Source organism: Sinocyclocheilus rhinocerous, unplaced genomic scaffold (assembly GCF_001515625.1).
Source record: "Sinocyclocheilus rhinocerous isolate Xijiao unplaced genomic scaffold, SAMN03320098_v1.1 scaffold2696, whole genome shotgun sequence".
Taxonomy (NCBI): Eukaryota; Metazoa; Chordata; class Actinopteri; order Cypriniformes; family Cyprinidae; genus Sinocyclocheilus; species Sinocyclocheilus rhinocerous.
Window position 1 is genome coordinate 348,474 of NW_015639582.1, and position 10,313 is coordinate 358,786.

The window sequence follows — 10,313 nt, forward strand, 5'->3', positions numbered from 1 at the left end:
AGGGTGAGTAATTAATGACAGAATTTTCATTTTTGGGTGAACCATCCCTTTAATGCCTTTGCATACAACACACACATTTAGCTCTTTAAATTCATGCAGGTCACACTTCTATTCTCAAGTCCAAATTTGTCATCAATTTTCTCAGAAAGATTAGTCCTATCATGGAGGTTTCAGGTCTCTCAACCCTAAAGATCTCGATTGTAAAAAAACAAAAACGTTTTCCCTGCTTTAGGGAGCAAAATATGTTAATTTCTGATTTTATTCATTTTGCTTTTTTTTTTTTTGTAGTTTGAGGCAGCTTTTTTGACCCACGTCAATCCGTAAGTTGTTTTGTCTTTTATTCTCCACTTCTGCATCAATCTTCCTGAAAAGTGTTTTATTCAGACTAGCCTCCCATTTGCTGTGTGTAGCCTTTACCTACTTCTATCACCTTTAAAACTGCCGTAGAGTAACAAATACTTTATTAGTAGTCTTGTGGATTTTGTTTTTTTCTTTAGTAGAATTAGAAAAACGTTAATTGTCTAAATAAGCTTGAGCAAACAGGCCAGCAGAACACTAAACCACACGCTTCAGAGGCTTAACGTTCAAAGACACGCTACATTTAGCTAAACCACTCCTAGAGAGAATCCCAATTTTTGACACTGAGGTCTAGCCTTATTTTTGGATTAATGGTGATGTAATATACAGGACAATTATAATTTTGTGTCTGCTACACTAATCAATATTTGAAGTGGATCAAAACCTTTCATCAGAGTTGTCCTAAAACCTGAAACCAAAATGCGTTCTTGTCTTAGGACAACTTTGAACTTTTTTTGATCCACTTCAAATGTTGACTATAGTTTTTTTTTAGTATGTGCCATTTAAACACGTTTTCTGTCCTTCCATGTACAGTTGTGTTCTGGATGAGTGCAAATAAGTCTTCATCTTGCCATGGTAAATTTGTTGTAAGAGCAAGAACAAACATCTAAATTTCATATTTAAAACTCATTGTTTTCCCATTAAATAGCATTAAAATGTATTCTAAAATACCCACATTTACACCATTGAATTTTCAATTGGCGGTGGTGAAAACAATGGTAGCTGCAACATAATCTTGACTTTATAGAATAATTCTGTACTGTAATTGAAATATTGAGAAATAGTCGACTAAAATTGCTGTAACTTGAAGCAAAGGTAGCTGTTATTGTGCAACTTATTACGTTATAGAAACATACAGGGCCTAATTTTCCTTAAATTCATGTTTATTCTGATATCTAGCATGGTGCCTGAGGATATCTTAATTTGCGTAGACCTCTGACTCGCTCTATAATTGGTCCATAGTGACTGTTTCACCCTCTTTCATCTCTATAAAGTTACAATTTCCTACAGACACACTAATATTCATCTTTTTGTTCAGCGATAATGCAGACTTAATGGTGCGTCTTAAGCTGTGCCGAGGGCATCGTTTGATAGACCTTTTTAATCTGTTGGTGGCAATGTGAGTTTATTTATTTTTTTTCCATTAGCGCAGGATTTGATTGCATCACATGACTGAGAAACGTCACTATTTGACACTTTGAAATGAAAGGGTTTTAGATAGGGATCATGTGACATTGAGCGGGTTTATATAACATGGTGTCATGGCTGATCTTTTTTCACTTGGGATATTTGTCTGGATTCCATTTGCTTTGCTTCAAGTTGTGTATACCAACCACTGGGTGGCAGCATCTGAACAGTAGCGTGCTTGTTTGACCTTGGGAAAGTGTTGAGATTGGTGTGATGTCCGTGAAAGTCTGGTGGGTTACATCACCCCCCCACGCAGTACGACTTTCACCCACAATGCACTGCTGAGCAGCAGCTCAACGGTGTCCAATAACAACCCTCTTCTCTCCAACAGAATCAGGCAGACAGACGACTCGACCTGAATTACAGACAGAATGGAGTGAGTTCTGACTATTCAACCCCCAACATCCCCCTCAGCACACTTAAATATCTCAATGTGCACGTTATGTGGCGGTCAGGTAGCCACGTGTCCCAAAAGTGTCCAAAAATACCACCAAAACACTGACCAGTCCAGCTTAAACATACCAGTTTACCTTTAAACGTGTAGTAAGCACAGAAAACGATCCACACACACACATAACCAGATACATTTTCCTCAGTAAATTCACTTAGTGCATTTCTTCACATTTTACTCTGTCAAACCCATAAACCAATACTATAAGGCCTCTATATTTAAGCTAGAATGCAGCAGGCATTTAGTTTGCAAGTGTGATGTCTCAGCAGGTCATACATTACCACATTTCCCACCCAGTACTAGTCATACAGATGTGAACGCCGTCCCCTGTGGCGCATTTGACCAACAGACTGCATAAGACCACAACATACATGCCTGTCTAGGTGATAGAGTGAATCTCTTGATTTCAAATGCATACCTATGCACATTATAGCAAAGGGAAGCTTCATATGACTGATGTGGCTCTTATTTTAAACATATTAGTTGATATAACTTATGAAACTAATGTAAATTATTTTATTTTGATTGTTACAAACTGTATATCTTCATGTTTGTTCTTCACTCAAAAGCCTTGTTCTTTGGTAATGTTCATAATAGTGGAGTAATTGTAAATGTTTAAGTATTGATCTGGGCTGTAATCTTCATGTGATTCAATTTTAAACTGAGAAAGTCCATGTGAAACCAAAATTGGCCCCATTTACTTTAATAATACATATTTGTCTTATTGCAAGTAATTCATCAGTAAACTGTGGCTCTTATTTTAAACATATTAGTTGATATAACTTATGAAACTAATGTAAATTATTTTATTTTGATAGTTACAAACTGTATATCTTCATGTTTGTTCTTCACTCAAAAGCCTTGTTCTTTGGTAATGTTCATAATAGTGGAGTAATTGTAAATGTTTAAGTATTGATCTGGGCTGTAATCTTCATGTGATTCAATTTTAAACTGAGAAAGTCCATGTGAAACCAAAATTGGCCCCATTTACTTTAATAATACATATTTGTCTTATTGCAAGTAATTCATCAGTAAATGCTATTATGAAAGAAAAATGGGTTGCAAATACTGTTTCATGTTGACTAGATTTCCAGAACGAATCCGGTCTCACTAGCTGTTTCCATCCATGTATTTTTATGCAAAATCAGATGTTGTTTAAAGTCGCATGCATGTAAAATCTTAAAATGCACAATAAAAAAAAAAAACGTGCTCAATTGAGGAGAATTTTTTTCTTTAATACAATTAGAAGTCGTGCGCACAACCTCCAATAGAAATGCAGAAATGCATTTATCGAACAAATCCCTTGATGCACAATAAAAACATCCAATCACAGGATTGGATAACTGGACTAACCAGTGGACCAATCGCATTACACACCATCTAAAATATATAGTAATTCTGAAATGGCTGTGCAGAGTCTGTAATCAAAATAATTTGGTATATTTACCATTTCAGACCATTTGACCATGGTTTCAAACCATTGCATTCCCACACATTAGACCAATATTATTACATGGCAGCGATTGTTATTACATTTCATCTGTTGCATTTGCACCAACGTCCATTTTTATTACGGATCTATTGCACCAGTTTACCAGGAAGTGAAGATTCTGTTCTCTTGAACATATGGAATGGAAACTGTGCTTTATTTGCAAATGTTTCATGTGATACTCCGTTTTAAGTTAACTTTGCAATTTTGGATGGAAATGTAGTTATGGAGGCCGGTGATGTTGTTATCGACACGCTAATTTCTCATTTGTCCTTCCTGTCTCTGTCGATCTTCTGCACCCCTCTATTCCTCTCTTTTCGCCCAGACTTTCCCCCACGACCAGCAGCCTGATGGCCAGCAATGTCACCAACAAGACGGATCCGCGTTCCCTGAACTCCCGGGTCTTCATCGGGAACCTCAACACCATGCTGGTGACCAAGGCTGATGTGGAGGCCATCTTCAGTAAGTATGGGAAGATCGTGGGCTGCTCTGTGCACAAAGGCTTCGCCTTCGTCCAGTACGTCAACGAGAGGAACGCCAGAGCTGCTGTTGCTGGCGAAGACGGGCGGATGATCGTCGGACAGGTGCTCGGTAAGTAGAGTGACGTCCCACTGCGAAGATCTCATTGATGCAGGTCATTGGAGATTAATTTCTTACCTTCGTTTTCCAAGGATGTTTCAATTATTTCAAGGGCATTTCCTATTTAAGCTAATTCAAAGTCCTTTTTTTAAGGTAAGTCAATGGTCTTTGCGGCCATATTTGCAATGCCTCCAAACATGTGCAAGACCAACTCGTTCTACTTGAATGGGGAAATACTGAAATCTGCAGGCCAAACTGAACATTTAAATGGCACATTTCAAATCGGCAACTAAATTTGTGCAGGTGTAATCCCAAGCATAGGTCTGTTTCTGAAGTAAGATTATAATGGCAGCTGCAATAATGCAATGACTTGACTTAACCAATGGGCGATTGGCTGTTTTATTTAGAAGGCGGGACTTATTTTGTCATGTGAGTGACAAAATAATGTGAGTGAACTGTCTTGGTATATGTGCAGGCCTTGCTTAATCTCACAAAACCTGTCAAGAATTTGTTCACCAAAAATCAAAAGAATAAGGAATTATTTTTGCTTAAAATAAAGCTTCGTTTTAGGGCCATCAGGATTTTATTTTTTGTATTGTCACGATTTTTATGACAGTTTATGCTTCCAATCAAATTCTCATTATTGCATTGTGAAAATATAATTATTATATTAAGTAATAAGTATTATTCACACAATGCAAAAACAGTCGTAATCTTAAATCTCAGTAATTTATTTTATGCAAAATCAATATTTATTTAGTTAGTTAGTCAGTCAGTTATAGTTAGTTAGTTATAGTTAGTTGTGACCTTGATGTGTTGCAATATTTAGCCTGATATGGATAGTGGAGAGGGAAACTGAGATCAGGACATTTCTGCCTAATATCTTTAATTTGACATGGTCTTAACTCAAAGTTGAAGCTCAAAGAAAGTCCAGGATTTCCGAAGTTGTGTTGCTATTTTGTGCCCTAAACTTTAAGGATGCCTTAAGATACATGCTTATGCATGAGCACCATTTTTTTAAATTCATTTTATTAATTTTGCAGATGCTTTCATCCAATTTCGTGACTACTAGGTGATATCTTTTATCTTTTTATCGATCTTTTTTTTTCATGTGTGTTCAATCTTTCTGCTTTTTCAGATATTAATCTGGCTGGTGAGCCAAAACCCCATCGGCCAAACACTATTAAGCGCTCTGCAGGAGATATGTACAGGTTTGTATTTAATATTTTTTTATGTATTTTTTTTATTTTTATGTATAAGTATTTTTACCCCTGTTAATTCTTCAATTGCTTTCTCCTCCAACAGTTCTTCGTTTGATCTGGACTATGACTTTCAGAGAGATTACTATGACAGGTGAGCTCGCTTCCAGGTTCACTGATCAAACGCTTTGCAAAGAGCTTTTTTATTATTATTCATTAAAGGCTTTTAATGTCTGTCTGAACTGGGATTGCATGATTCCAGGAACGTGCGTGTTAATCTGAGCGTGTGTTTTCAGGATGTACTCGTACCCGTCGCGTGTTCCCCCTCCTCCTCCTCCTCCGCTCTCGCGGGCGGTGATTCCCTCCAAACGGGCGCGAGTGAGCGTGAGCGGCGGCAGCCGCAGGACCAAGAGCAGCTTCTCCTCTAAGAGCAGCCAGCGCACGTCCCGTACCAGTGAGGCGCAGTTTGTGTGCTATATTCTCCATTTGATACATCCCTCGGTTTTTATTCTTACATCATTTTTTTTATGTTCACTACTAAATAATTATACATAAATTGACATTTTATAACCACATTGTTCTGATATATGCATACTATAGGGTCAAAAGTTTGGAATAATTAATTTTTTTTTTTTGAAAATCTTTTTGAAAAGTCTATTCTGCTCAAGGCTGCATTTATTTGATCAAAAATAAAATCATTAATATTGTGAAATTATTACAATTTAAAATAACTGTTTTCTGTTTGCGGATATTGTAAATTGTTAATTATTCCTGTGATGCGCAGCTGTATTTTCAGCATCATTACTAGTCTTCAGTGTCACATGATCTTCAGAAATCATTCTAATATGCTGATTTGCTGCATTATTAATAATTTTGGTGCTCGGTTAGTAATAATGTTTTTAGTTCTCAGTGTTTTCTGTTTGATTATTTGTGGCAAATATTAGCTTTTTTTTCAGGATTCTTTGAACAGAGTTCAAAAGAAAAGCATTTATTTGAAATAGTCTTTTGTAACAATAGAATGTCTTTACTGTCACTTTAATTGAAACATTGCGTCCTTTATAAAAAGTATTCATTTCTTTTTAAAAGAACGTTTGAATGGCAGTGTATCATGATTGTTTCCAACATTGATAATAATCAGACATGTTTCTTGAGCAGCAAAGCAGCATATTAGAATGATTTCTGAAGATCATGTGACACTGAAGACTGGAGTAATGATGCTGAAAATTCAGCTTTGCGTCACTGAAATAAATTATATTTGAAAATGTATTCATATAGAAAAGTGTTATATTAAACAGTAATAACATTTCAACGTTTTAAATCTATTTTTGATCAAATAAATGCAGCTTTGCTGAGCAGAAGAGACTTCTTTCACAAATGCCACAATCTTATTAGCAAACTTTTGAACCGCGGTGTACATTTGGACTAATAATAAGCACCTCAATGTCCGAGATGTTTAGCAACCACCATTTATATCCCTGTTTGTGTGCAGTGAGAGCTGATGATCTACAAACCATTAAGAAGGAACTGACTCAGATTAAACACAAAGTGGACTATCTGCTGGAGAGCCTGGAGCGCATGGAGAGAGACCACAGCAAGAAATCAGGTACATGCCACACTAATGAACAAAACCAGTAAAACTAGTCACTTCTAAAAAGGCTCTCCTCACATTTCTGCACAGAGGTGAAGAGCACTAAACCAGATGAAGTCTCACCGCAGCACTCCAGCGGCAAGAAAGAGCGCGAGAGCACAGAAATGAACGACTACGAGGACGAGGGAGACCTGCTGGAGGAAGAGGAGGTGAGTGAAAGACAAACAACAGCGGCAGAAATCATGTATCGACTCGCTCGTATTCACCCGTTGCTTTTGGTTTGCAGATCAAGAGTCGAGGAAGGGAGGATGAGGAGGAGGAAGAGGAAGGTGAGCAGGAGGAAGGAGAGGACGATGGAGACAGCGCCAACGGAGACCATTCTTAAACACGGACACACATGCATGCTCACCGTGAGATATATAGAGTAGATCCTCTGACCTTTAATGCACACTTAGTTTTATTTTATAATTCCAGAACAATAACTAAGACTCTGACACTTTTTAGATAAGTCGCATGAACCCCTGACTACAGCCAGCTTTCCATGAGATCACGCAATTCTTGCATTAAAAACAGTTGAGTGCTTTAGAATTGAGAAAATACTTTGGATTGCAGTGAAATCTCCTTCATTGGTGTGACATTGAACAAGTTTGCTGCCAAGCTTTTTTAAAGACTGGCAACCCAACAGCTTGATTGTGTTTGTTGAAATTTGGTGGAGGAACCACTTAGAAGTGCTACGATCGGATTTTACCAAAATATCAGTTAAAGGTTGTGCTTAGATGAAGGTTAAAGCAAAAAAAAGTAACCAGTTTCATAACTTTTCAACCCCTTAAAGGCAAGCTCAGTATTTGTCAATAATGATAACTATCCTGAACGACTAATGTAGGTCTACTGGGTGGGACGGTGGTTTAGTGATTGACACATTGATGAGCCAATCAGAATGCATTGAATTTGGAAATTAGAGCTCTTAAAGAGACACTAACATGTACGTTTTACCTTAATTGGTTTGCACCAAACGTACGCTGCCGGTACAAACAAATTGGATCCTTTCCCACTTCAGGCACGTTCAGGTCCTTCTCCTTTGGTGTTTTTAAAGTTGATGCATGAGTTACGGTGGTGATAATGGTGGCTGGAGTTCGGGAACGTTCTGCCATGTTCTTGAGGTGTAATTCACTCCTTAAACCGGCCTGTGCAGATTTGAGATTGCACAGATGCGCTCAAATACTCATGAACGTCTGTCTTCAATGCTTTCCTTGATTCTTATGGTTGTGAGACCCTTCTGTGCAGATTTCCGTTCTTAAATGCACTGTTGATCGTTGTCGCCGTCTTCCCAAGCACATACAAGTCGATTCGATTATTTTGGCTTATTAAGAGTCCCAAATGGTTCTCCAACTGAGTCCCAAAGCTCTTGACGGACTTTAGTCCCCAAACCCTAACGAACTGAACCCATTCGTTCTTGTCTGTGCGCTGGTTCAGGCACAGCAATGTTCCTCTAGGACTCGTTTTGGGAATAAATGTAGAGTTACTCGTCCTGACCAGTGTGGCCCCGTTCTGTTATTTAACCTCACAGAAATACTGTTTGATTGAACTGAACTTTTATATCCCATATGTGGTCACTGAGAGTGTGATTGTACAGTCAACGTCATTTTACCTGTCGGTTTGTATCTGTGTACAGTGACACTAAGAGGAGAGTTTCCTTCTGGTAAATACACAATGTGTTTGTAGCCATTTTGTTTCCATTCGTTCTGTTTGTCTTTTGTTTGGTCTGTTATAAGTTGCAATAAAACTACAAGTGGTCATGATATGTTGGCTCTTATTGTAAGAATCTGGAACAACTGCTATGATGATAAACTACTTCAACTGCTTTTTATTTTCCCCAACAAGTAGCCATGAAGAGTGACAAAATGCAATGTTTTTTTGCTTTTAATTATGCTTGCAGCCTTACAAGTTGAGACAGTCTAATCAAATGCCTTTCTGAAATGTCTTCATTTATGTTAGCAAAACAATTTGCTTCATTTCAATGAACTAATTAAAAGAAACACTGATTAATTTGAGTCATTCAACAGCATTCCCTGCGGTCGCTGCACTTCATGCAATGAATGGTGATTGTGTTACCGCTGTTCGTCACTGATGTTTGTAGGGCTTTTATGATTTATTAGATATATTTGGTGTAAATTTGTGTTGCTGTCGTCCAAAATGAAATCTCATCATTTTAAGGCCTGTAGCAAATGCTTGGAATTTCAGTTTAGCTTCTCCAGCAATGAGATTGATATTTTCTTTTTTTAGGTTTCCTTGAGAACTCTGTAAATGTTGTTGCATGCTATTGAATGTTTGTTTAGGATGTGTGTTGTATAATTGGGTTAAGACTAGGTTTAGACAAACAGGTCTAGACGAGTCTCTCTTTTTTTTATGAGATTGTTTTTCACATTCATCTTTATCATCTTCTACATTCATCTCTCGATCTGTCTGTTGCTGCAAAATTAGAGGACCTGTTAAAACACAACCCAAACCGCTCAAAACATTTTCTGTTTAGGCCTCAGGAGCCTGTGAACTCATCGACCCAAAATGTTTATGGCAGTATCACAGTATGAGATGAAAGATTACCATGGTATTTGATTGATTTAATGATTTGGAGGTCGAGCACTGATTGAGTCTGTAGGTGTTTGTAATAAAAAGTTGGTTATAGTGACGGTTGACAATTTGTGGGGTTTTTTTTTTTTTTTTACTTTTCTCGACCAATTCACAGTGTTTTTACTACTTGTATAAAATTGGACCAGTCTTAAAGTTGCTTTCAGGACAAACTTCAAATTTGTTATTAGTTAAATATTTTTTATTTTATTTTCATAATAGTTATTTTTAGAATATTTTCTTGTGTTTGGTTGTGCAGTTACTGGGTGACTTGTTGGGTAAATATTAAATTTTTTGTGAAATAAGTCTGATAAATAAACTAACTAGAGCTGGATGGTATATCGAGATCGCAATAAAATGTGGCGAATGATGATAAACTCTGGACATTTTTCCTTGATCTGGATTAATCTAACAGCCAATCACACAGCAGAAATAAAGGCGGCAGCAGCAGTCATTAGCCGGGCTTCCATTCAAAGTTGCGAATTAAACTTATGCGCAAAATTGGAATATCGCACAAAACATTTGCGAACAAGCACCGTTTCCATCCAACGAGTCAAAGAGAACAAAATCATCACTTCCTGATAAACTGGCACTATACATCACTAAGAAAAGTAGGAGAAGCTACTGAATATAATAATTTTCCTATATAATAAATTGCTTGCACCTCAGATCGAGCAGACGAAACACAATGAATGCGGTTATTGTTTCGGAGGTGGATGCTGCTGTTTGGGAACGCAGTCGTTTAACAGTTCTGGGAGGCAATTATACAGAAATACTTTGATGACAGACTTTGCTCGGGCATTTCCGAATGACCATAACAACATTTCAGATGCTGTG

General features: G+C 37.4%; 1 protein-coding gene across 5 annotated transcripts in view; it reads left to right on the forward strand.

Moving 5' to 3' along the window:
- The window catches only part of LOC107751522 (heterogeneous nuclear ribonucleoprotein C-like), a 12,183-nt gene extending 3,090 nt beyond the window's left edge, over positions 1–9,093 (forward strand). For 2 of the 5 annotated variants that reach the window (XM_016567260.1, XM_016567259.1), the window contains 9 exons: positions 289–320; positions 1,877–1,921; positions 3,811–4,076; positions 5,203–5,275; positions 5,370–5,417; positions 5,560–5,717; positions 6,753–6,866; positions 6,942–7,060; positions 7,138–9,093. In XM_016567260.1, coding sequence (XP_016422746.1) covers positions 1,917–1,921; positions 3,811–4,076; positions 5,203–5,275; positions 5,370–5,417; positions 5,560–5,717; positions 6,753–6,866; positions 6,942–7,060; positions 7,138–7,236 — 882 coding nt within the window. In that variant the 5' untranslated portion in view covers positions 289–320; positions 1,877–1,916 and the 3' untranslated portion in view covers positions 7,237–9,093. Of the gene's footprint in view, positions 1–288; positions 321–891; positions 934–1,142; positions 1,478–1,876; positions 1,922–3,810; positions 4,077–5,202; positions 5,276–5,369; positions 5,418–5,559; positions 5,718–6,752; positions 6,867–6,941; positions 7,061–7,137 lie in introns of those variants that run through there. The other 3 variants (XM_016567263.1, XM_016567262.1, XM_016567261.1) reach the window with 3 other exon arrangements.
- Positions 9,094–10,313: the final 1,220 nt, after the last annotated feature.